The 27089-nt window shown below is 36.3% G+C and overlaps 2 protein-coding genes and 1 long non-coding RNA gene across 3 annotated transcripts in view; 2 read left to right on the forward strand and 1 right to left on the reverse strand.

Moving 5' to 3' along the window:
* Positions 1-1166: 1166 nt before the first annotated feature.
* LOC136985264 (uncharacterized) lies at positions 1167-1817 on the forward strand. The gene is made up of 3 exons (XR_010882315.1): positions 1167-1235; positions 1314-1403; positions 1678-1817. It is a non-coding gene; the product is annotated as an uncharacterized lncRNA (long non-coding RNA).
* Positions 1818-17596: 15779 nt separating this feature from the next.
* LOC136985272 (2-amino-3-carboxymuconate-6-semialdehyde decarboxylase-like) lies at positions 17597-21261 on the forward strand. Its single transcript, XM_067282520.1, has 9 exons — positions 17597-17816; positions 18975-19122; positions 19192-19241; positions 19322-19558; positions 19623-19716; positions 19791-19933; positions 19999-20124; positions 20197-20295; positions 20378-21261. Exons 1-9 carry the CDS (start codon positions 17754-17756, stop codon positions 20438-20440), a joined length of 1023 nt encoding a protein of 340 aa, XP_067138621.1. The 5' UTR covers positions 17597-17753; the 3' UTR covers positions 20441-21261.
* A 555-nt stretch (positions 21262-21816) lies between these two features.
* Positions 21817-27089, reverse strand: part of LOC136985265 (polycystin-1-like protein 1) — a 109501-nt gene continuing 104228 nt past the window's right edge. The window contains exons 47-61 of the mRNA XM_067282512.1: positions 26692-26917; positions 26033-26117; positions 25591-25868; positions 25287-25397; positions 24820-25206; positions 24630-24746; positions 24426-24546; positions 24228-24329; positions 23608-23742; positions 23398-23532; positions 23067-23297; positions 22824-22982; positions 22651-22761; positions 22522-22583; positions 21817-22450 (exon numbers count right to left, since the gene is read on the reverse strand). Coding sequence (XP_067138613.1) covers positions 22354-22450; positions 22522-22583; positions 22651-22761; positions 22824-22982; positions 23067-23297; positions 23398-23532; positions 23608-23742; positions 24228-24329; positions 24426-24546; positions 24630-24746; positions 24820-25206; positions 25287-25397; positions 25591-25868; positions 26033-26117; positions 26692-26917 — 2357 coding nt within the window. The 3' untranslated portion in view covers positions 21817-22353. The remainder of the gene's footprint in view (positions 22451-22521; positions 22584-22650; positions 22762-22823; positions 22983-23066; positions 23298-23397; positions 23533-23607; positions 23743-24227; positions 24330-24425; positions 24547-24629; positions 24747-24819; positions 25207-25286; positions 25398-25590; positions 25869-26032; positions 26118-26691; positions 26918-27089) is intronic.

Here is a 27089-nt window from a genome sequence, read left to right on the forward strand (position 1 = left end):
GGTCTTTGTATTTCTGCTGTTTTATGTTCAACATCCGTTCTATGTAACTTCCTTGCCATACCCTGTATCTTGGTGCATCATTTTCCGACACCTATCCCTTACTAACCTCTACCTCCTCTCTCCGGTTCCCTGCTGCTATGGTTACTCCTGTAGCTCGCTCCCCCTAATTGGTTACCGTCGCGTCTTACCCCCTTTTGTTTACTTTCTACTTGCGGTCCCTTCTGTTTCAATTGCATCCTCCTCAGTTCCCGGCAGACGCCCTACAGCCCTCCTTTCCTCCTCCTTTTTTTTTTTTTTTTTTTTTTTTTTTTTCCCCCCCCTTCCTCATCCCCACCCACCCCACTCTCTACTACCTTACCTATCCCCCTTTCTTTCCCAAGGCTATACCATTGAGTCAGGCCTTTCCTTTAACATCCTATCCTACTTATTGAATCTCTAGTATTTGATATCTTCGGTTTTCCAATCATAAAACACAAGAAATCGCCTAAGGAAGCAGCATTTTGTTGCATTTTCTTAAATACTAGTTTCATATATATTTTAGCTGTTACTTTCCTTTTTGTCTTACAAAGTATTATCATTGGATTTATAATGCTCGGAAGATTAAAAACTTTGTCAACAGCGATGAAGTGTTTCCATGCGGAACACAGCCGTTTGGAGATGTTCTTAAACAGTTGCGTAGAAAAGCACACGGAAATTTTGGACGGATTCGTACAGGTGAACGTGGTGTGCGAATACGTCTTTCCTCTGATCGTAATATTTTTTGATCGTGAAATTTCTATATATAAACTATTGTATCGTAATATAAATTTTTTACAGCCATTAATTTTTTTCCGTGCTTTTCTTCAACCCTTCCGTTTGTTCTAATTTAAAACAAATTTAAATAATTTTTAAATAATTAAAATGCGATGACAGGACATTCTTTGTTCTGATTGTCAATAATTCGAAGTGTGGGAATTGGTATTTTCATTACGTGCATAGTTGCATTTATTTTATTTTTTACTTTTGTTACTTTCTATATGTTGAATACCAATAAATATTACTATCAATCGCTCTACAATGTACTGTACTTTACAAGGAAGAGTTTGACGTGTGAACTTACTCTGAAAATAACTAAATAAATAATTGATACAATATAAATTAAATTCATTTTTATTTCTTTTTTTCAGTTGTACAATAGCTTCACAGAAATCAGAAGATTTTCTTCGGTCGAAATGAAAATTGAAAGCAAACTCAAGGTTAGCATCGCTTAAAACAGACAAATTTGATAATTAATCAATTGAAATCTATTTTGATTAATAAACTTATTTAATTAGTTTCTAGATTTCATGAAGAGATTCGGAAAGACCCCGATTGGCCTTTCTGTCGGAGGATTCTTCTTCGTCAAGAAAAACTTTGTCGTGAGGGTGAGTACCTTTTTCTGGTGTATTTCGTTAAACTCGAATTTAGTTTTGCACCGACGATGTGTGCGATGCGATTATTTTTCGAGTATATAAATTGAGAGTATAAGTTTCTAGCATCTGCATTCGTTATTCTGTGTTGTTGTAATTATAAACACAGTGTTTATAATTACAATAACACAGAATATCAAATGCAGGTGCTAGAACTTTATTATCTCAATTTATATACTTGAAAAAATCTTAATCTGTGGCTTGAATAAAAGACTTTCTTATTTTACAGGTGTTAAGTGGATTTTATTCTATTTTGTCGACATTATTGAAGCTCGGCAACGAGAAAAAGAGTGGATGCATCGCGACAGAAAGCAACAAAACTAACCCTTTCGGCATTTTATCAGTTTTGGATAATTAAAAACAATAATTTTTCTGTATCGAAATTAAAAGATCGTGTGGATAATTAAAGGGTTGATAGAGAAGAATGAAATTACGAGATACCTTGCAAGGCTTTTTTGAAATAAGATGCCAAACAGTTATTATTAACTCGTCACCACCGGATAAGTCGACATACTTTTGTTGTCCCACACTCCGATAAGTCGCCACCCCCTCCCGAAAAAAAGAATTCACTCCGAACGTGTGGTGCAAACTCATTTTTTTTTCAGGAGGGGGAGTCGATTTATTTATTAATATATAATTAATATATTAATAAAAATGCCTTAACATTTTATGTATGTTTATGTATAAAATAACAGATAAACAAAAAGAAAATATACAATCTACATCAACGTCACACCAGAATCCAATTTATTGGCAATTGCGAAGACGATGTTTTAGAGGCGTTCGTGATCGTTGAAAAAGAAAGTCGAGACAGTTAAGTGCTGAAAACAAACAACACTAAACGAATTTTTCAGTTTTTCATCTACAGAGTAATTGTGAATGAAGGACACAATGTATTGTAAGCCTGTACTACTGTATAACGCACTACTGTATTTTATTAATTGTAGTTTTGTAATTTTTTTTACCAACTTCGCTTTAGTCGTCACATCGAATAACTCGACACATTTCCACTTCCCCTTGGGGTGTCGACTGTATTTGTCTGTCCATTCCACGAGTCAATTATCAATAAAGAGTTTTCTGTTATATTTGGAGATAATACGTCTTCTACATGGTTCGTAGTAATTGCTGTACATAATTTGCCAGATGAGCTAGCTGTAACAATTACGTTTGGGGCATTGAACAGCCATGTTTGAACTTTACGTCCAAAGCTTCCACGAGCCTCTTGTAAGCAAAACAATACATTACCTACAACTCGTCCGTTAGCATTAATTAAATATTGAACAGTGTAGGAATGCGTAACTTTATTACTTGAAGAATGCCCAAATCAAATAGTATTTTTTTTCACTTCTATAGGAAAGTGTTCTTGGTGAAATTATTTCGTACGAAAAGCCACACTGATCCGTATTGAATACGAAGTTACGCGAATAAGATGCTTTCGAGATTCGAATTGTTTTTCCCATTTATATAAATCACTAAAACGTTTTAATTCTGCAATAATGTTTTGAATATTTGCATTTAATTCTCCCATTTTCGAAAATCTCAGAATTTATTCTAAATGTAATATCGCCGTCTTCCTCCGCGACCCTTTCACTTCTAAGAATTTGGATATTTGTGTTAAACTACTATAAAATAGTACGACATTTGATTGCTAATAACTCTGATTAACACTTTTAGTGAATACGACAGATTTGTCATAGAGTTTGTATATTTTTAACGAAATTATTAACTAAATTTTATTAAAATTTATCAGAAGACACTCCGACTGTTCCCTTGTTAGTCTTACAGTGTTATTAATTAAGACTTAATTTACCTTATGACGTTACAGTGTCATGATTAGTTAAAAATACGTAATATATATAACATTATATGCTCTTTTGAAGGTGCTAATCCTCTCTTTCTACATTTTGAGATAATTGGATTTGAAAGTTGGCATAAATCTCTAAATCAGAATATGACTTTGCTTTCTATTTCATGTCATTAGCACAGTTCTTTGACTATTTGTAGTGTTACATTTTCGGTTTCTATTACCGTATTCAGTAATAACAACAATGTCTAACACTACCAGATCTGTAAAGATCTGTCAAAAGTCTGCTATTTAAATTGGCCTTGTGTTTAGATAGCCCACAGGTCAGCGATTGTAAGGCATTCTGATTATTTCATAGTTTCCAATAATAACACGTGCAAACTTATTTCGTATTGTTTTTAATGGAGTGTACAAAGATAACAGTGAGACGTAATGACTAACGTTTATAATACGAATTATGAACAAAATATTGAATAAGAATCATCAGCTGTCGATATGAAAAGTAAATGAAACTTATTATTTTTTAACAAATGACATTGTCAATGTCCTCTTCAACGTCAACATTCAGTACTTCTTCCTGACAAACCGATAAAATGCCGAAAGGGTTGGTTTTGTTGCTTTCTGTCGAGATGCATCCACTCTTTTTCTCGTTGCCGAGCTTCAATAATGTCGACAGAATAGAATAAAATCCACTTAACACCTGTGAAATAAGAAAATCTTTTATTCAAGCCACAGTGTTTATAATTACAATAACACAGAATAACAAAAAGAACTTTATACTCTCAATTTATATACTTGACAAAATTTTAATCGCATCGCACACATCGTCAGTGCAAAACTAAATTCAAGTATAACCAAATATACCAGAAAAAAATACTCACCCTCTCAACAAAGTTTTTCTTGACGAAGAAGAATCCTCCGACAGAAAGGCCAATCGGGGTCTTTCCGAATCTCTTCATGAAATCTAGAAACTAATTAAATAAGTTTATTAATCAAAATAGATTTCAATTGATGAATTATTAAATTTGTCTATTTTAAGCGATGCAAACCTTGAGTTTGCTGTCAATTTTCATGTCGACCGAAGAAAATCTTCTGATTTCTGTCAAGCCATTGTACAACTGAAAACGAAATAAATGAAAATGAATTTAATTTATGTTCTGCTAGCAGATAGGCCCGGCGTTGCTCTGGCAAAAGTAATGATAGCAAAGATTAAGATTATTACGTTATAGTCACAGAAAAAAAAAGAGTGATTTCATCAACAACCTAAATATTTTTAATAAAAGGTCGAATTTGAAAATCGAATATTGTAATATCGTTCGATCTTCATCAAATGTTCTAAAGAAGAAAAGTCGAGAAAAACCGAACTGATCTGTTTAAATTTGAAAATCGAATATGTTCTAACATATTACTTTTTTTTTCCTCCAGCGCCCGTAAATCTTGCACGTCGCCTTCTCTTGTTTTCCATTGTTACTTAACACTTCTATTGATACTTAACACTTGATGGAAGTGTTAGGACTTAATCCTGTCCCTTTTTCCCGTGGGGAAGAATTTCGAAAAATCCCTTCTTAGTGTGCGTTCTCGTGACGTACCCTAACTGTGTACCAAATTTCAACTTTTTACTCTAAATTGTTTGGGCTCTTAACATTTCCATTGTTACGTAACACTTCCATTGTTAACACTTCCATTGTTGACACTTCCATTATTACTTCACACTTCCATTGTTACTTAACACTTCCATTGTTGATGGAAGTGTTAAGACTTAATCCTGCCCCTTTCCCCCATGGGATAGAATTTCGAAAAATCCCTTCTTAGTGTGCGTTCTCGTGACGTACCCTAACTGTGTACCAAATTTGTCTTTCTACTCTTAACCGTTTGGGCTCTTAACATTTCCATTGTTACGTAACACTTCCATTGTTAACACTTCCATTGTTGACATTTCCATTATTACTTCACACTTCCATTGTTGCTTCACACTTCCATTGTTACTTAACACTTCCATTGTTGATGGAAGTGTTAAGACTTAATCCTGCCCTTTCCCCCGTGGGAAAGAATTTCGGAAAAATCCCTTCTTAGTGTGCGTTCTCGTGACGTACCCTAACTGTGTACCAAATTTCAACTTTCTACTCTTAACCGTTTGGGCTTTTAACATTTCCATTGTTACGTAACACTTCCATTGTTAACACTTCCATTGTTGACACCTCCATTATTACTTCACACTTCCATTGTTGCTTCACACTTCCATTCTTGATGGAAGTGTTAAGACTTAATCCTGTCCCTTTCCCCCGTGGGAAAGAATTTCGAAAAATTTCTTCTTAGTGTGCGTTCTCGTGACGTATTCTAACTGTGTACCAAATTTCAACTTTCTACTCTTAATTGTTTGGGCTCTTAACATTTCCATTTTTACGTAACACTTTCATTGTTAACACTTCCATTGTTGACACTTCCATTATTACTTCACACTTCCATTGTTGCTTCACACTTCCATTGTTACTTAACACTTCCATTGTTGATGGAAGTGATAAGACTTAATTCTTTCCCTTTCCTTTGTGGGGAAGAATTTCGAAAAATCCCTTCTTAGTGTGCGTTGTCGTGACGTACCCTAACTGTGTACCAAATTTTAACTTTTTACTCTTAACCGTTTGAGCTCTTAACATTTCCATTGTTACGTAACACTTTCATTGTTAACACTTCCATTGTTGACACTTCATTATTACTTCACACTTCCATTGTTGCTTTACACTTCCATTGTTACTTAACACTTCCATTGTTGATGGAAGTGTTAAGACTTAATCCTGTCCCTTTCCCCCGTGGGGAAGAATTTCGAAAAATCCCTTCTTAGTGTGCGTTCTCGTGACGTACCCTAACTGTGTACCAAATTTCAACTTTCTACTCTTAACCGTTTGGGCTCTTAACATTTCCATTGTTACGTAACACTTCCATTGTTAACACTTCCATTGTTGACACTTTCATTATTACTTTACACTTCCATTGTTGCTTCACACTTCCATTGTTACTTAACACTTCCATTGTTGATGGAAGTGTTAAGACTTAATCCTGTCCCTTTCCCCCGTGGGAAAGAATTTCGAAAAATCCCTTCTTAGTGTGCGTTCTCGTGACGTACCCTAACTGTGTACCAAATTTCACCTTTATACTCTTAACCGTTTGGGCTTTTAACATTTCCATTGTTACGTAACACTTCCATTGTTAACACTTCCATTGTTGACACCTCCATTATTACTTCACACTTCCATTGTTGCTTCACACTTCCATTCTTGATGGAAGTGTTAAGACTTAATCCTGTCCCTTTCCCCCGTGGGAAAGAATTTCGAAAAATCTCTTCTTAGTGTGCGTTCTCGTGACGTATTCTAACTGTGTACCAAATTTCAACTTTCTACTCTTAATTGTTTGGGCTCTTAACATTTCCATTTTTACGTAACACTTTCATTGTTAACACTTCCATTGTTGACACTTCCATTATTACTTCACACTTCCATTGTTGCTTCACACTTCCATTGTTACTTAACACTTCCATTGTTGATGGAAGTGATAAGACTTAATTCTTTCCCTTTCCTTTGTGGGGAAGAATTTCGAAAAATCCCTTCTTAGTGTGCGTTGTCGTGACGTACCCTAACTGTGTACCAAATTTTAACTTTTTACTCTTAACCGTTTGAGCTCTTAACATTTCCATTGTTACGTAACACTTTCATTGTTAACACTTCCATTGTTGACACTTTCATTATTACTTCACACTTCCATTGTTGCTTTACACTTCCATTGTTACTTAACACTTCCATTGTTGATGGAAGTGTTAAGACTTAATCCTGTCCCTTTCCCCCGTGGGGAAGAATTTCGAAAAATCCCTTCTTAGTGTGCGTTCTCGTGACGTACCCTAACTGTGTACCAAATTTCAACTTTCTACTCTTAACCGTTTGGGCTCTTAACATTTCCATTGTTACGTAACACTTCCATTGTTAACACTTCCATTGTTGACATTTCCATTATTACTTCACACTTCCATTGTTGCTTCACACTTCCATTGTTACTTAACACTTCCATTGTTGATGGAAGTGTTAAGACTTAATTCTTTCCCTTTCCTTTGTGGGGAAGAATTTCGAAAAATCCCTTCTTAGTGTGCGTTGTCGTGACGTACCTTAACTGTGTACCAAATTTTAACTTTTTACTCTTAACCGTTTGAGCTCTTAACATTTCCATTGTTACGTAACACTTCCATTGTTAACACTTCCATTGTTGACACTTCCATTATTACTTCACACTTCCATTGTTGCTTCACACTTCCATTGTTACTTAACACTTCCATTGTTGATGGAAGTGTTAAGACTTAATCCTGCCCCTTTCCCCCATGGGATAGAATTTCGAAAAATCCCTTCTTAGTGTGCGTTCTCGTGACGTACCCTAACTGTGTACCAAATTTCACTTTCTACTCTTAACCGTTTGGGCTCTTAACATTTCCATTGTTACGTAACACTTCCATTGTTAACACTTCCATTGTTGACACTTCCATTATTACTTCACACTTCCATTGTTGCTTCACACTTCCATTGTTACTTAACACTTCCATTGTTGATGGAAGTGTTAAGACTTAATTCTTTCCCTTTCCTTTGTGGGGAAGAATTTCGAAAAATCCCTTCTTAGTGTGCGTTGTCGTGACGTACCTTAACTGTGTACCAAATTTTAACTTTTTACTCTTAACCGTTTGAGCTCTTAACATTTCCATTGTTACGTAACACTTCCATTGTTAACACTTCCATTGTTGACACTTCCATTATTACTTCACACTTCCATTGTTGCTTCACACTTCCATTGTTACTTAACACTTCCATTGTTGATGGAAGTGTTAAGACTTAATCCTGCCCCTTTCCCCCGTGGGATAGAATTTCGAAAAATCCCTTCTTAGTGTGCGTTCTCGTGACGTACCCTAACTGTGTACCAAATTTCAACTTTCTACTCTTAACCGTTTGGGCTCTTAACATTTCCATTGTTACGTAACACTTCCATTGTTAACACTTCCATTGTTGACACTTCCATTATTACTTCACACTTCCATTGTTGCTTCACACTTCCATTGTTACTTAACACTTCCATTGTTGATGGAAGTGATAAGACTTAATTCTTTCCCTTTCCTTTGTGGGGAAGAATTTCGAAAAATCCCTTCTTAGTGTGCGTTGTCGTGACGTACCTTAACTGTGTACCAAATTTTAACTTTTTACTCTTAACCGTTTGAGCTCTTAACATTTCCATTGTTACGTAACACTTTCATTGTTAACACTTCCATTGTTGACACTTCCATTATTACTTCACACTTCCATTGTTGCTTTACACTTCCATTGTTACTTAACACTTCCATTGTTGATGGAAGTGTTAAGACTTAATCCTGTCCCTTTCCCCCGTGGGGAAGAATTTCGAAAAATCCCTTCTTAGTGTGCGTTCTCGTGACGTACCCTAACTGTGTACCAAATTTCAACTTTCTACTCTTAACCGTTTGGGCTCTTCACATTTCCATTGTTACGTAACACTTCCATTGTTAACACTTCCATTGTTGACACTTCTATTATTACTTTACACTTCCATTGTTGCTTCACACTTCCATTGTTACTTAACACTTCCATTGTTGATGGAAGTGTTAAGACTTAATCCTGCCCCTTTCCCCCGTGGGAAAGAATTTCGAAAAATCTCTTCTTAGTGTGCGTTCTCGTAACGTACCCTAACTGTGTACCAAATTTCACCTTTATACTCTTAACCGTTTGGGCTCTTAACATTTCCATTGTTACGTAACACTTTCATTGTTAACACTTCCATTGTTGACACTTCCATTATTACTTCACACTTCCATTGTTGCTTTACACTTCCATTGTTACTTAACACTTTTATTGTTAATGGAAGTGTTAAGACTTAATCCTGTCCCTTTCCCCCGTGGGGAAGAATTTCGAAACATCCCTTCTTAGTGTGCGTTGTCGTCACGTACCCTAACTGTGTACCAAATTTCAACTTTCTACTCTTAACCGTTTGGGCTCTTAACATTTCCATTGTTACGTAACACTTTCATTGTTAACACTTCCATTGTTGACACTTTCATTATTACTTCACACTTCCATTGTTGCTTTACACTTCCATTGTTACTTAACACTTCCATTGTTGATGGAAGTGTTAAGACTTAATCCTGTCCCTTTCCCCCGTGGGGAAGAATTTCGAAACATCCCTTCTTAGTGTGCGTTGTCGTCACGTACCCTAACTGTGTACCAAATTTCAACTTTCTACTCTTAACCGTTTGGGCTCTTAACATTTCCATTGTTACGTAACACTTTCATTGTTAACACTTCCATTGTTGACACTTTCATTATTACTTCACACTTCCATTGTTGCTTTACACTTCCATTGTTACTTAACACTTCCATTGTTGATGGAAGTGTTAAGACTTAATCCTGTCCCTTTCCCCCGTGGGAAGTAATTTCGAAAAATCCCTTCTTAGTGTGAGTTCTCGTGACGTACCCTAACTGTGTACCAAATTTCAACTTTCAACTCCTAACTGTTTGGGCTCTGCGCTGATTATTATTATGTTGGGTTAAGTGAAATATACTCGGTTAACACCGGTGGCTGTGTACTATGCCGGACCAAAGTCAAGGCATAGTAACCAAAACAGAAATTAAAGAAGTGTATCAGTGTGTGTGTCTGTATTCAGGAATTTTCTCACAATATGACATGTATTCAATATAGTGGCCTTCTGTAGTGTGATGTATGTGTTTCTATTCAATTGTAATGTGCCCAGGCTTTTGTGTAGTGTGTGTGGTATGACACCTGTAGAGGAGAGAACAACAGGTACAATAAGCACCCTATCCATCCTCCACAGATGCCTTATTTCCTGGGCGAGTTCTGTGTACTTGCTAATTTTTTCAGTGCATGCGTTTTGTATATTGTGAGTGTTTGGAATGGATATGTCTATAATGTATGTGATTTTATTGTGTTTGTCAATGAGTGTGATGTCTGGTCTGTTGTGGTAAATTGTTTTATCTGTGATTATGGCTCTGTCGTAGTACATTTTGTGCGTGTTGTTTTCCAATACTGTCTGTGGAATGTATTTGTAATATGGTTCGTGGATGTCTACTAATTTGTGTTTCCTTGCAAGCTCTTGGTGTATTATATTTGCTACTTGATTATGTCTGTGTAAATAATCTGTTTGTGCCAAGAGCTTGCAACCAGAGGTGATGTGTTGTATAGTTTCTGGCATGATGTGACATTTTCTGCATGTGTCATTTGTGAGTGTTGCATCTTTGAGTATGTGTTTTCTGTAGTTTTTAGTGTTTATGACCTGATCCTGTATGGCAATCATGAATCCTTCCGTCTCTCCAAAGAGGCATCCCCGAGCTAACCAGCTGTTTGATGCAGTTTTGTCAACAAAATCATGGGCCAGATCATAAGGATGCCTGCCATGGAGTGCCTTTCGAGCCCACGATTGCTTAATGGTGTCTATGCTTTTTTTATGTTGTGTTGTGTCCATATGATGTGAGTGTAAGTTTAATGGTGTGTTATTCGAGTCTGCTAGAGTTACTGCTTTATGTAATTGTGATATTTCTTGTTTTTTGTAGAAAAACTCTCGCAATGACTGTATTTGTTTGTAGTGAAGGTTAACTATGTCAATCAGGCCACGTCCGCCATCTTTACGTGGAAGGGTTAATCTTTCTGTGGCAGATTTAGGATGATGTTGTTTATGCTTAGTAAGTGTAGTTCTTGTTTTCCTTTGGAGTTGCTCGAGATCTGTGTGAGTCCAATGAATAACTTCAAAAGAATATGTGAGTACTGGGAAAACATATGTGTTTATTGCTTTAACTGTGTGTTTTGCATTTAACTGTGTTCTGAGAATAGCATTTAACCTACTTTGGTATTCTTTAATTAATCTTTGCTTTATTTGTGTATGTTCTGTTAGTTTGGCCTGTTGGAATCCTAAATACTTGTAGAACTCGCCCTCTTCCATGGATTTAATAACGTCTCCATTTCCAAGTGCAAAATCTTTTTTCTTCAGGATTCCTTTTTCTATGTGTAGTGTTTTGCATTTATCTAGGCCAAATTCCATTTGTATGTCCTTGGTGTATGAATGTGTGATTTGTTGGAGTTGATGTTGTTTTTGTGTGGATGCATAAAGTTTTATGTCATCCATGTACATGAGATGTGTCACTGTGTTGTTTTTTCATGTCTGATATTGTAACCATATTGCGTGTTGTTTAACATGTTGGATAATGGGTTCAGGGCTAAGCAGAACCAGAGAGGACTCAAGGAATCTCCTTGAAAAATTCCTCGCCTAATAAAAATTTGGTTTGTTTGTATGGATGTGTTATGGTCCTGAGATGTAGTGTTGTTCTCCAGTGCTGCATAGTGTTTTGAAAGAATGCAATGAGTGATGGATGTATTTTGTACATGTGTAGGATATGTAGCAGCCAACTGTGTGGAACACTGTCGAATGCTTTTCTGTAGTCTATATATGCCATGTGTATGTTTCTGTGTTGTCTGTGTGCTTGCCGTAGAATGACTGAATCTATGAGTAACTGTTCTTTGCATCCCCTGTGGTTTCTACGACAACCTTTTTGTTGTTCTGTTAGAATGTCGTGTTCTTCAACATGTTTGTATATTTTGTTTGCAATACAAAATGTCAATAATTTGTAGAGTGTTGGAAGACTTATTATTATTATTATTATTAACTCGTCTCGATTATATATATAGATTAATGATTTATTTAATTATTTTCAGAGTAAGTTCACACGTCAAACTCTGCCTTGTAAAGTATATTATAGAGCGATTGAAAACAATATTTATGAATATTCAACATATAGAAGGTAACAAAAGTAAAAAATAAAATAAATGCAGCTATGCACGTAATGAAAATACTAATTCCCACACTTCGAATTATTGACAATCAGTACAAAGAATGTTCTGACATCGCATTTTAATTATTTAAAAATTATTTAAAGTTGCTTTAAATTAGAACAAACGAAAAGGTTGAAGAAAAGCATGGAAAGAAATTAATGGCTGTAAAATATTTATATTAATTTAACCTTTTCCTTACTTCCATTATGAAAGTGAGTCATTAGACTACACATTATTGTAACCTTATCAAAAACACGTTTAATTATTTTTATAAGAATGTAATATATTATTATTGATCACAGTCTGCCAAGAAAAATGTTCGAAGACAACATAAAAGTGTTGGCTGCGAACATGGAGCTCCGTAATTCAAATTTGCTCGTGTCTCACGAAGCTATAAGTGCAACTTCTTTATTCTTGTTTATTAAGGGTTTTATTTCGTTCCACCCAGTGGACACTAAAGCCTAGTATTTTACTCACGTGCCGAAACAAACGACTGAATCGGTGAGGTAAAAATTGCCGTTTATTCTTTTCATATTTGTTGTGCTCACGTACGAACGTACTATCCAATTGAATCGCACGCCATCCACCAGCCATAAATATAAACGGCTACAGTAAATAAAAGAAAATGGCGCCGACGAGAATTATTTTGTATTGCGCTTATTATTTCTATATTAATGTCATTATTTCACTGTGCCCTTGTCATTTCAGAACAGATTGTATGTATAACTGGCCAAGGCCGATGTCGTGACGAAATCGAAATTTCGAAATTCGACCTTTGGACCCAGATATACGAAGTTAAAATCCGCCACATAAAGTTTGTGCGCTGGTCGCACGCTACGTGTCAATCGAGTTTACTGCCGATGTGAATTTACATTGTTCTCTACGACAACTTTTATTAGGATTTTCCTACAAGCATTTAACGGGCTCGATATTGTGACGACATCAGATTTTGAAAATACGCAAGCGTGTGTCCTGCGATCGTACCCCTGAGTTTTCATCTGTTACTGGAGTTGATAAGGCCGCTGGCCGTACTTATCCGTATTTTAAACATTTTAGTTGATTATCGCGTTGAACGTACAGTACGTGTCCTGCCTTCAACCTGCGACTTCTAAACTGCTTTACGCAGAACGTTACAAGTGTATTTCCACGTTTGTTTTTACGTGTCAAGCTGAAACAGAAAAACTTCTGTTTTCTTTTCACACAAAATACATAATAATACTTAAATGCTTCTCGTCAACATATGGAAGCCTTGGAACGTTTTGTGTACCGATCTAACCGCTTCGCCTAATAGCAAAGTGGTGGGCCTCGGAGAAAAAGGTAACAGGCTAGTCTCCATATTAACAAAAAAGTAAAAAAAAAAGAAAGAAATGTTTCCTCGTTATTACTGTTTTCGGATTGAAAGTTCCCCATTCGATTATTTCGGATGCGAAACTTAAGCGGAAGTGTAAATATTAGAAGAGAGTGCGATAGCCATTTAATTCGAATTACGATACAATAGTTTATATATGGAGATTATCGACAGGAGAAACGTATTTACTTATTTTCTATTTTTTAATTAATTTTTTATTTCGCAAATGAAAATAGCGCTTACCTGAGACGTTAAACGGGACAGAGCGAGAGGAAAATAGAAAAGTTGCGAAAATTGTGTTTAAACATAAAGCCGAAATGAGGATCAGAAGCAAGTTTATGTCGATGAATGCCACCACGTAAATAAAAAAGCAATTCACGTACAGACCCACGGCGTAGATCAGAGGAAAGACGTATTCGCACACCTCGTTCACCTGTACGAATCCGTCCAAAATTTCCGTGTGCTTTTCTACGCAACTGTTTAAGAACATCTCCAAACGGCTGTGTTCCGCATGGAAACACTTCATCGCAGTTGACAAAGTTTTTAATCTTCCGAGCATTATAAATCCAATGATAATACTTTGTAAGACAAAAAGGAAAGTAACAGCTAAAATATATATGAAACTAGTATTTAAGAAAATGCAACAAAATGCTACTTCCTCAGGCGATTTCTTGTGTTTTATGATTGGAAAACCGAAAGTATCAATTACCACAGATGCAATAAGTTTGAAATTGAAGTAGAGAATAAGAGAAATTAATGAAAATGCTTGAAAGTATTTGTTTAAGGAGGATTCTTCTTCGTAAGCGCTTTTCTTGTATTCGAAATACAGTTTTCTTTTTTTAAATATGCTGAAAAGAACAGCAGAAAACAGATAAACAATTGAATATATTAATCTTATAAACTTATGGTCGGTTCCGTAAACGTACACCCACTCGCTACAGGTTACGCCTTCGAAAAGTGTTTCCAGAAACTGTCGAATTGTTATAGTCCACAAGAAAAGTTGTACCGCATTTTCGTAACATCCGTAAGCTTTGTTTAGATAGAAGTGAGATTTCCGTTTTCTTTGGTTCTTCTGGCAGTTGCAGTCCATTATTATATTCGTGGCGAAGACTTTGGCTGCTCGAAGAACGAAGTCGATCTGACAAACTGGACACCCGGCATTTACATCCGAATCCATTATCTAACCAGAATTTAACTGTAATTAGTAAATTATTCATTAATTACAGTTACTAATAATTAAATTTTTCAACGTATCGGAATAGTACTTTTCGGACTGTTATATATAACAGTGGGAAAGTATGGCGATCGGTCAAGAAGTGATCCCTTCTCAGATTTTACACGTTTAGACTCGGCGAGACTTGGAAACGTCGAAAGATGATAAAATCTTGCAGTGTTTTTATTTGTTTAATTTGAACCTTAACAATTTCCTCACTTTTTCTCAAAAATTTCCCAAATTTTTCAGGCAGCTTTGTCAAAATTAATGAAATTTCCTAACAGATGGCGCCACTAACAATTTTAACTGGTGCTGAGAAAGTTACGCAACTCGTTGCTGGCCTTTTTAAATTCTAACGAGCATAAGGAAGAATGAACTAAGGTTGACGTTTTAACACTGACATTTCGATCTCTTCAGTACACCAATGACAACTTTCTCGTACGACTGACCTACAGAATATTAATCAGAATATTATTGTCACGTGCATCGTTTCGAAAACTTACGACGCATTGTTCTGTTCGATCGATCAATATCGATCGCTGCCTTCTAACACTTACAAAATCAACGAAGTTGAAGTTCAATCAAGTATGGAATTTACGTCATACATTACAGTGCATTATTATCCGAAATATTTTAAGTGGTGGAAAATTATCGGATTTATAGTTTATCGATGGAGACAATTAAAATCTATGTCCATTTATCCGTCTTACAACGCTTTCGGCTAACATTATCTTTCTGCTTTATGCGTATTTAGCCGAAAGGTGATGCACAACGCTGACGGAAATATTTTAATGATTTGAAAGCTTTCCTTCATATTATAGGATGTCGACGATTTGAAAATTTCGCCTATTACTAAGACATAATTCAACTAAATTTAAAAATTGATCATCTCCCGCAATGGGAAATGTTTAATCTGTACACATTCATTAGAGTATAATTTTTTCGGTACTGAAACATGATAAGACGATTTGTGTGAATAGCGTAATATAATTCCAACAAATATATAAGGCTAAATGGTCGTGAGGACCCGCGTGGCTAATCCTAGAATGCATTCATTGCCCAAAAATTCGACCAAGAGCTGATTCCCATTTTCTTCGCCCTGTTAATTAATCTTTGGCTCGATTTTGCACGCGACCCGGGTGTCCAGTGCCGTAACTAGCCATTCCTGTGCCATGTGCAAGAATTTGCATTTAGGCCCCTTAACTAATTAGGTTTGGGAAATTAATAAAACAAATACACGCATTTTGGAGCCCCCTTCCGAGTGGGCCCTGTGCGGGTGCACCTGTTTCACCCGCCTAGTTACGGCACTGCGGGTGTCCCTCTAAAAAGAAAGTGGCAGGAAAGGGTAGTAACTCTCATCGTCCCCGACTGTACGAAGGTGTCTCTGAAGTCAATGGTCAGTTCTCCTTCAGCTGGTTTCGTTTCCGATGGAGACTTTTGCTTTCTCTACACATATTCCGTACACTATCCTATTCCTGTGTGGTATCTCCGTCTTTTAAACTCTTAATAAGGCGTACAGACAAAGCCTGTTCGATACCTCTTGGTTTAATTCGTTTCACCCGCTCTCTTTTCCTCGTATTTCATCTAATTTAACTGTGAAAAGACAGCTGGGGAATATATCTCTTTCATTAATAATAAAGAACCGTTGAAAGAATGAAAGCGACTGTTTTCTTTTTTAAATTAACCTACATTTAGGCATTGATTTTTACTTCTTTCCCGGCTGTTATAACAAATTTATTAAGTACAGAAGCATTTATCGGTCGAAAAGATTTTGATTCTCCATCGTTGTTTATGGAAACGACTGTACTTACTTATAAAACTGATATTACACCAAGTAACAAGAGGAAAACGGACCTTTCTGTACACGTTCCGTTTTCCCTTATCAAACAATTACGAAAGAGTAGTTTGTAGATAACGTTAATCTTCGTTTAAATAAGCAAATGGGGTGATAAGACGAATAATAACGAAATTACTAAATTATGGAATCGCAGATCGAACCAAATCGACTGTCAGATGTTACAAAAGGTACTACTTGAACATAAATTACGTAATAGCAACTTAAATCTGTTGCGCGCAGACATTAATTTGATACGATTCAATTGTTTATCTGGTGTTGTGTTACCTGTAGACCTTTGTTTCGAAAGGTTAGCATCTATGTGTTTCCTAAATTCACTCCCCTTTTAAATTCACGCGATCACACTTAATTACATCGAATAGATTCAGACTTCTAGTTTAAAACCGAGTGTTATTTTGAATTATATTGTTTAGACTGCTTAAACACACAAATATTGAATTTATTAAACTTCTATCCGACTAAACAATGCTGTCTTGTTCGTATAAACACGTCTTTTTTATATAGGGACTCGGTTTAAATAGCAGTTACAAATTAATATTGGGGTTTAAAACCTGGTTTTCTGCTTATAAATTATTATGATACATTCTAGAATATATAAATGCGAACAATAGATTTTCAAAGATTAGTTTTGTATTGTCAAAATAAGCACAAAGTTAAGTTATTAACACGTTCCCAGTATGAGCAACGACTCTTAACCGACTTTCATTTCGGTTTGTAGTAAGTCAAGGACTCTCCGAGGGTAACAACGTGAAAGAAAGTTACACTACTACACTAGTCATACCGCCTTTCATCATAGAAAGTAACTAAAAAGGAACCGGAAACTTCCCTGGTCCATTTTAGTTTACAGATAATATACAACCAATGGGAGCGATTTCGTTACGACAATAACGTAAACTGACCTTGAGTTGTGTACGCTAGACGCAACTTCCCGATTTTTTATCAACCCGCTGTCGATAAACAATTTAAACTTCCATTTACGTAGAACGTAACCATGACGTCGGAGAACGGCGAAAATTAGATTAAACTAGGAGTGCAAATAGGACCGTGGCTGCGTGCAAATTCAATTGCCAAATAAAAAATTTTAAAAAAAATAACACTCGTAAGCACACGTGACAACCTGTTTATCTCAATCGTGCAGTTTATTTAAATATAAACAGTGGGAAAGCGGATAATAAGCATTTACCGTAGCGACAAGACTTTGCACGGAACTGATGACTTTCAAATTAGATCTTCACACTCACATTCTACCCGAAAGTTGGCCCGATTTGAAACAGGTGAGTCTGGTCTTAGGTTAAATACACTCTGTTCAGAAATTTCCATTGTTTTACGTTCGGTTTTGGCCTGTTTGTAAAATTATTTTTAGGGTTATTGAAAAGATGCATCATCCGAAATTGTCACGTATAATCGTGCAAAAAATTGATTTTATGAATAAGAAAATCAAAATATAAATTCAAGGTGTTCCTCCTTTTTTATCTTACGCACAAAACAGAAGCACGGCCTTGTGTTTTAACACACAAGGAAGTAAAAACACTAGATTTTATTGCGTCTGACCACGTGTCGAGTTACACAGCTTAAATACGTTGAGGTAAAAGTTACATTACTGTATTTTTTTCTGTAAGATCGTACAGATAAACGTGTTTAGTATAAGTGTACAATCGCAATATAGTGTTAATTTGCATGTTTACAATTTAGTAAAATTGAAATGAAAGAGACGGAATCGTATTTGACCTTCACGTTTCAATAGTAGTGTGATAAAATTTCCCGCAAATATTTTAAAATGAACTTTCGATCGTATACTACGCGAGAAGGTATTCGAACCTCGCTGACGAATAATTAATTTAATAAATTCAAAAATGCTCGATAAACACGTCGTTTAAATAAAATAAAACGTACTTCGACGAAGTAGTTGTGATAAGGTTAACGCAATCGTATACACACACTTGGATATTCAATAACACCAAGATGGGGAGAAAGGTTTAAAAGACATTTTCTCTTAATATGTGGTGGTACAGGGAAGAAAATCTTGGGTAAATCCCGTCTCTCTCGCATTTTTTATTGTTTTATTGCGCAAGTATAGAACGTGATGCAACCCGAATGTAATGCCAGATAAAGCGTATCAAAGGGACGACCTTGCTCCTTTCTAAACTAGCTAACAGACTCGCCGTGATAAATAAAAAACACTATAATACTATTAAAATAACAGTTATAAGTGTTAGTCTTTATAATACCTATTCTTGTTATGTTTTGTGGCATTCGATAAAAGTGTCATTTAAAATTAAACACCTCCATTGTAATCATTTACCAACGTTGAAAACATTCGTTCAGTGTCACACAGTCGCGTAGCTTAATAGTGTGACTGTCCATAAAAGTGATTTGTGACAGGGACCAAGTAATTCGCTTAACGACGGTTGACCGTTTTCGTACACTTTCAGAGATATGGCTACAATGGGTGGATCCAAATGGATCACAGTTGCGGAAATCACAAAGCCAGGATGATGAAGGACGACGGTCAAGTGTTTAGAGTTGTGCAACCCAATTGCTGGAATCCGGAAATTCGTTTACGCGAGATGAATGCAGCCGGTAGGAACGTTTCTACACTGGCATTTATCCAAACGAATATCGTTTTTACGGATTTTCTTTTTGTTTCAGGTGTCAACGTACAAGTTCTGTCGACCGTTCCAGTCATGTTCAGTTATTGGGTAAGTTGGTGAGGTGTATAAATTCTACCAAAACGTACGTTACGGTAGTAACAAGTTGTAATTCTTAGGATGTCGTTTAGGCTAAACCCGAAGATACTCTCGATCTGTGTCAAATTTTGAACGATCACATCGCTTCCATCGTCGCCCATCATCCGAAAAGGTTCGTGGGTTTCGCCACGTTACCACTTCAAGCCCCGGAACTTGCCGTACAAGAACTGAAACGATGCGTGGGAACTTTGGGTCTTCGAGGAGCCATGATCGGATCTCACGTCAACGCCTGGAATCTCGACACCGAGGGTCTGTACCCGTTGTACAAGGTGGTCAATCTGTTTTCTCCAATTACGACAAACCGTTCGAATTTACTAACAATTGTTTTTTTAGACGGCGGAAGATCTAAACAGTCCTCTATTCGTTCATCCCTGGGACATGGAACAAAGAGGAAGAATGTCAAAATATTGGTTGCCGTGGCTGGTGGGTGAGTAACGGAGGAAGCGGGGAATGGCACATTTCAGTTTGGATCTTACTCATAAACTCGGTGAAAAATTTTAGGTATGCCCGCAGAGACCACGACGGCAATTTGTAGTATGATTTTCGGGGGCGTTTTCGAAAAATTCCCTAATCTAAAGGTTTGTTTCGCTCACGGCGCCGGAGCATTTCCCTACACGGTCGGGAGGATCCACCACGGCTACGAGGTATGTCGACAATTAAGCGGATATAATGGGACGGACGAAAATTAATAAACGACGACAAATTACAGGTTCGACCGGACTTATGCGCCACCATTAGTTCTACGCCCCCCATGAATTACTTGGGGAAATTTTATGCCGATTCCCTGCTACACTGTGCCGATGCATTGAAACTCGCCATTAAATTATTCGGAGAGGTCGGTATTTTTTGCTTACGATAAAACTGGAAAAAATGTCATTTCACTATAAGTAAGGTTTTTTTTTTTAAGGATAAAATTATTCTGGGATCGGATTATCCCTTTCCTCTGGGAGAAAGTCCAGCTGGAAAATTAGTCCAAGAAATGTCGGATGTGGACGATGAAGTGAAGGTAAGAAGCTCTTTTGGTTAAGTAACAATAGGAAACGTGAAGAAATTCTCTTCCATATTCATACAGTTTTTCTTCTTTTCAGAGAAAGATTCTTGGTGAAAATGGTTTAGAATTTTTGGGTTTGGATATGAAGCAGTTTCTTTGATAGAAATAACCTTAAACACGTGTCGCACGTACGTGGCTCGGACTATAATGAATTATATATAACAACTATCCTTAACCATCTCTGCTTACAATTTTTATTCTAGTTTGATTGTAATTAAGGCGCATCTTTGAGAGGAAAAACGAAAACCGAGTGAGGCAATGATTTATTAGCGACCATCACTAAAATTCTTAAAGATCTACCGGATGATCGTAATTAATGTAAGTTATCATCATTCAACGCTACTCTGGTATGGTAACGTTTCTGTAAGGGCAGAAGACGTGTCCATTAAAACTCACCACTACGGCACTTTTGGCGCTGCAGTTTATTTATTACGCAGGAAACATTTTTCTGTACGAGACACTCGCGCTTAGCGATGCTCAATAGTCTGAAGATGCAAAGCCTGAAGGCCCTACAGTTTCTTCGACGGCACAGCGTAATCTTCTGCGAAAATGTGCTCGGTTGTTTCCATTCTAGCAAGGGAGATCATCAGTCTGGTTTTCTCGTCAGCCGGATGCAACTCCCGCTTTGGCAAGATCATCGACCTTCTTGGTACCATCCGACCTGTGGATAAAATCGTTGAATACTGGAGCCAGGATCGAATAAGAGATACTTTAATTGCGATCACCCGGTATAATGAAATAACAATGGGTATTGTTGAAATCGGCCATCAACGCGAATCTACCAAAACCGTTCGACCATAAATAATAGGTCTCGCTGCTTCGAGTTTTTAAGCAAATTGCGCGATTAATAGATAATTAAACAAGAATTTTTTAATTTTTAATAAAAGTTTAATAATAAAACACTAAATACCGTATAATAAAGTGAGTTGTATTTATTTAACCCACACTGTTGACTTTGGCATCTTAAACACGGCCATATACTGCTTTCATACTACGCAACAAGGCGATTTTCAACCTTCCTCTTACACTCGTTTACACACGTTTCTCGGATGCCACGGTTAATAAGCGATGGTTATATTGTGTTCGACAGCCGTCATTTACTTAACACGGGTGTGATTTAATTATAACAGTTACGAAATCGAACACCTTACCCGTGAGATTGTATTCTTTCTTTCTAGTGTAGTTTAAACCTTTTATTTCACATTTTGCTAGAATAAAATCGAGTCGAAATGTCTAACCTGGAAGGGATCCTAAACTGGCGGCTCAAGGCCTCGGTCATTGTAAATTCATTGTATTCTTCTCCTTCCACAAACAATACCATAAACAGAAGTGACGTTCCTAATGACTGTTATTCTAATGTGATGTCGCCAAGAAAACATGGAAGATTCAACAATATCGTAACCCACAGTTTATCCTGTTTTTTGAAGTTTATAAAATGAAAAGTTAAAACAATGTTCATTGATTTACGGGAAAATAAAATTAAAAAAAACATTTTATTTTATATAAAATCCTTTGGTATAGCAACTACTGTTAAATTCTCTTTATATAAAATACAGTGTAAAAAACTTGGCACTTAAAATATTTTATACGAAACTAAGTAACAAACTACTGTAACAAATACAAAACATATATTGTGTATTTATAAATATATATAAATTTAAAATCTATCTAAAAGTTATAAAAATATTGCACTGGTAAATTCTTTGTTACAAAATGGCTGCCAAGATTTCAAATAATGAGCAAAATACAAATGGATTTTTCTGCCAGAATCCGTTTGACGTACGGAATTATTCGAAGGATCTTTTACTGGCAGATTAATGTTACCTTAGGTTCCAAGATGGCGGCTCGTCTCCGATTCCAGCAAGGAAACAGTGGGGATGCACGTTTTCCTAAACTTAACCTATTCTAATAAATTACCATAATTATTACCAATCAAATTACTAGAATAGGTTAGGTTAGTATTTGCTGAAATCAGAGACGAGCCGCCATTTTGGAACCATAGGTAACATTAACCTACTGGCAACTGTCGATTGTTTCGTTGTCAGACCCATTTGTCGACCGATAACCGCACCGTTGATCTTCGTCTTTGTCTAAAGAATTTTCTGTGGAACTGTAACAGAAGTATAACTCTTTCGGTCGTTTCCAAGAATGTCAAAATGGATGCTTTAAAACTCCACTTACCAATGATGTAATTCTGCAACCACCTGATGACACTCTGTAGAATTTTCCGCTTCTTCGGGAAGCTGTAGAAAGTGTCGAGTTATGATATAAAGACGACACCATACTTTTAATAAAAATGGGCGCGCTTACCTTTTCTTCTAGCTGGGTGTAGTCGTCGTACGTTTCGATGTCGGAAAACAGTTTGTTAGCGTAGACGAATATATCGTCCACTAACGTCTCCAGTTCCATCAGTAATAATTCCTATTAAATAAATTGTCAGATTTTGTTCGACAACAACTGATGAGGTTCTGATTTTCACTCACCGCGGGTGGCGAACTCTTCTCTCTACACTGGCAATCCTTTCTTTCTTTCTTCGCCATTCCGAGAGACCGAAGAATTAGCCTTGCAGCTTCTCCCGCCTCCAGGCCCTTTTCCCTCTTTGGACGGATCTGACGTTTACTTCTCATCATCACGGCCTTGATCTGATATCGGATGAAATGCCCGCATGTGTTAATTCTATTATATAATATAATATAATTTTCAAGAACCGTAAGCGAATAACTCACCAGGGCCATTCCTAGTGCCAACCACCCCAGCATTCCGAATAACAGAACTACGGCGTAAACTTCGGCCCCGTAAGAGGCAGAGTCCGGATACCTGGTGACCGGCGACTGACGCAACGTGGACCTGAGTGCACGCCAGGCTCGAAAGACGGGGGTCTTAAAGTCGAATTCGTAGCTGCCGAATGCCAAATTTCCAACGTGGGCAAATCCCATCAGAAGCAATGCCGACAGCAACTACAAAGTTAAAGTTACTTGTGTGAAATAAGTACAGAAGATGTGTGTAGGTTTGAGCATTTTTGATAGGTATAATACAAATTAAGACATATATATTTACCACTGCCATTAATGTTTCTTTCTGAATAAATTTAAACACTTGAAGGAACTGTTTTGTCTTGACAGAGATGTTGAGCAACTTCAAACGACTGAGCGCGTAAATAAAAATTAAGACGCCCAGTTGTCCGTTCAAAATCTGCCGAAAGCCATATTTGTAAATGATATCGAGTGAAAAAACAAAGAAAATATGTAAATATTAATAAATAAATACTTGGTCCCAATAAGCAACTTCACTAATGTGAGAAACAAAGTGTGGAAATTGTTGATTTTGAATTGCTGCGGTAACTAAAACACTTCTGTACACGTGGCAAAATAGATAGCTTAAACTCAGTAAACAAAAGGATGCCTGTAATTTACACAGATTTCATTTCGTTATCTTCCATATATGATATAAAATTACGGTTAGATTTACCTTAGGTAGCCGAAATGGTGGCTCGTCTCTAATTCCAGCAAACGGAAGAAGGGAAACAGTGGGGATGCACGTTCTAACCTAACCTATTCTAATTATTTGGTTGGTAATAATTATGGTAATTTATTAAAATAGGTTAGATTAGGTTAGAACGTGCATCCAGTGTGGTAACTAGGCAGGCGCAACAGGTGCACTTGCACAGGGCCCACTTGAAAGGGGGCCAAAAAATGCATGTATTTGTTTTATTATTTCCTCAAACCTAATTAATCAAGGGCCTAAATGCAAATTCTTGCACAGGGCATAAGAATGGCTAGTTACTACACTGCATGCATCCCCACTGTTTTCCCCCTCTTCTGTTTGCTGGAATTAGAGACAAGCCACCATTTTGGCTACCTAAGGTAAATATAACGAAAATTACTTACTTGAAGATACTTCCAGGGTGACAACCAGTACGAATGACCAATTTTCCACATCTTCCACACTTCTTCTTTCACCATCCACAGGATCAAGATTAAAAAAATGAACTAGAAATATTCAATTGTTGCATTTTAAATTTTAATGACTGCAATCTAAAATCTTAGCATTAATATAAAGTGTAATTTTAATTGCTTCGTACTTACCTGAGAAGCAAGTATTACGCTATCCGCCTTGGTGGAATAACGATACAGACGACACGGTAGAGCAGAGAAGCTCCCGTCTACACTCCCTGCAGCAGTAAATTCTGTCAGTATCGATACCGGTCTAAAATATTTGAATATTTTAAAAATATTCTTGTTTATATATATATAGTTGATGTTAACTTTACAAATACTTTAATGTCTTACATATACAGGGATAAAGTTGGGTTGTACAAGAGAAATTCGACAATTAATGCTCGACTACTATTATTCACCCAGTTTTTACTTTGAAGTCTTTCCAATTCATCCACTGCAGCTTTTCTGCTTGTGAAGAAATACATTTCAATAAAAATCTCAAATTTCAAATTAAAAGTGCAAAACACAAATAAACAGATACCTAGTTTTCCCTAATATTATCGCTTCGCCGTCACCGACATACTGTCCGTGCCTTCCCTGCGTGGATTTATCTGTCCGGGGATTGTCGAAGTCTAGAGTTTTATTACTTCCGACGTACTCGTAATGTTTGGAGTAATTCGGAAAACATTTCTCCGAAGAAAAATAATGATATAATTCGAGACATGGCTGCGAAGTGACTCTGTGCTGCCTTATACTAACTGTTCCAACTGGAATACAACCGGTAGACAGTAACGAGTCAAACTCTGTTCTCTGCTGAAGTACACCGTTAGAATTTTCTACACCATAAAAACCATCCAGAAAATCATTTTGTATCCATTTCCACCAAGCACTGTGAGATCTGATATTGAAGAAAGAGCTTTTCGATGCCCTAACAAAATGTTAGTACATCTACTATTATTTTTTTTGTATTTAATTTGTAATATCGTTTGATTATCAAAGCAATCTTACCTGAGAAATGCATTCTGAATAGACACATTCTGTCGATAGTAATGATTTGTATCGTTTCCAAATGCAATGACGATTAGCAAGACGATTGTCATTAACGATAAGCAAATACTTCTAAATCCAGAAGAGAATAAAAGGAATTTATTATCATATTCCTTGTATGATAAATAAAATAATCAACTTTTAATGAAAAGCTTCATTTGAATAAATTCTTTTTCGAATAAAAATATCATAAGTGTACTTAATATAAGTGATTTGTATACTAACATAGATATAAAGTTAGTTTCATATTTATTTAAATTCTCACTTGATACTTTTCAGGACAAACTTTGTCTCGAGAGCCTTTCGCCGAGCTTCGATCAGCGTCTGTTCGGGAGGAGGTCTCAAATATCTCAGATACCGAGCCCTCTGTCGCTTCATCAACTTTTCTTCCTCTCCTCCAAAGTATTCGGGACTGTTCTTTAACTGATAATCTACTCTGATAATTTCTTCGATTAGAGAAACGTTTACCCGCAACGAAATAAAGCTCTCCTTGTCTCCGAGAAGCCACGTTCTAATCGAAACCGGAATCGACAGAAGCAAAACCTGAAATTGAGAAACAGAAAATCAGTTTACGCCCTTTCTCGACAAACAACCAAAGCAATTTTAGAATATAAAAAGTAACAAGAGAAAGGTTATTTCAAAATCACCATTATTTTATCATGCAAACTATTAAAAATTCAAAGTTACTAGAAAGAATTGAACCATACCCAAAGAGGATGAAGCAGAAAGACAGAAGCTAGAATGTTATAAAATAAGGACTGAAGCCAGCAATTGAAATAATGATCACCAAATCTGAAAATAAATTTTAAACTGTTTTAATCAGGGTCATTTTATTTAGTTTTTTGTAAATAAACATTAAATTTTATGCACGAGAAAGCCATATTAAATGTCCTATTTGGACATCACCCATAAAACCTTAACCTCTGTACCAGACTCTCATTGTTAGCATTACCTTAACCTCTGTCTCAAACTCATTGTTAGCATTACCAAGTCTCCTCCTCATTAGTAACCTTTTTGTTTGAACATCCTTTTAAACCACTTTCAAAAGAAGTATATAAATCAAGTGCTTTTATATATATATACGTATATTTATATATATAGAAACACTTGATTTTTATACTTTGCAATAGTCTACAACCGGCAACACAACTGCACATTAAGTGGGAGTTAAGGGTTTGAATCCCGCTCCGGGCCGATTCTTTTCTCCCAGACTATTCTAAATTATATTCAAAACCACATTTGGATTCTCAGTTAATCTTATGTTCTTCTATTTCCTTTATTGAAAACTTAACTGGTAATTACGGGCTTTTTTGTTGTATTTTCTGGTACTCACAAAGATATTTTGAAAAATAGAATATCATCTTACCTATACACATAACTCATTGTTATATAAGTAGAAAAAGAAGCAATAGTCAACAAAAATATCCAAGCCACAGTTTGAACCCAACAGGGTAACACTATTTTCTGCATTCTCGACAACAGAGGGAGAGGTATCGTGCCGGGGTGATAGAATTCTTCGTAATTGGCATCTTCCGCCGTTTTATCCGGCCAGTCTTCAAATCCGCTGGAAGTTTGTTCAGAACAATTCATTTCTGGAAAATAAAAAAGTAAATGTTTGCACCGTAAGTAAGTATTTGATTCATTTAGTCATTCTTAATCTTGTACTTGAATTTCAACATTTTGGACAGATACAATTGAAGAACGAAAATTATTATTATTATAACAGATGCTTTCTCAGTAATATAAAATACCACTGCTCTATAT

The sequence above is a fragment of the Centruroides vittatus genome, unplaced genomic scaffold (genome assembly GCF_030686945.1).
Source record: "Centruroides vittatus isolate TY-2023 unplaced genomic scaffold, ASM3068694v2 contig_957, whole genome shotgun sequence".
NCBI classification, from domain to species: domain Eukaryota; kingdom Metazoa; phylum Arthropoda; class Arachnida; order Scorpiones; family Buthidae; genus Centruroides; species Centruroides vittatus.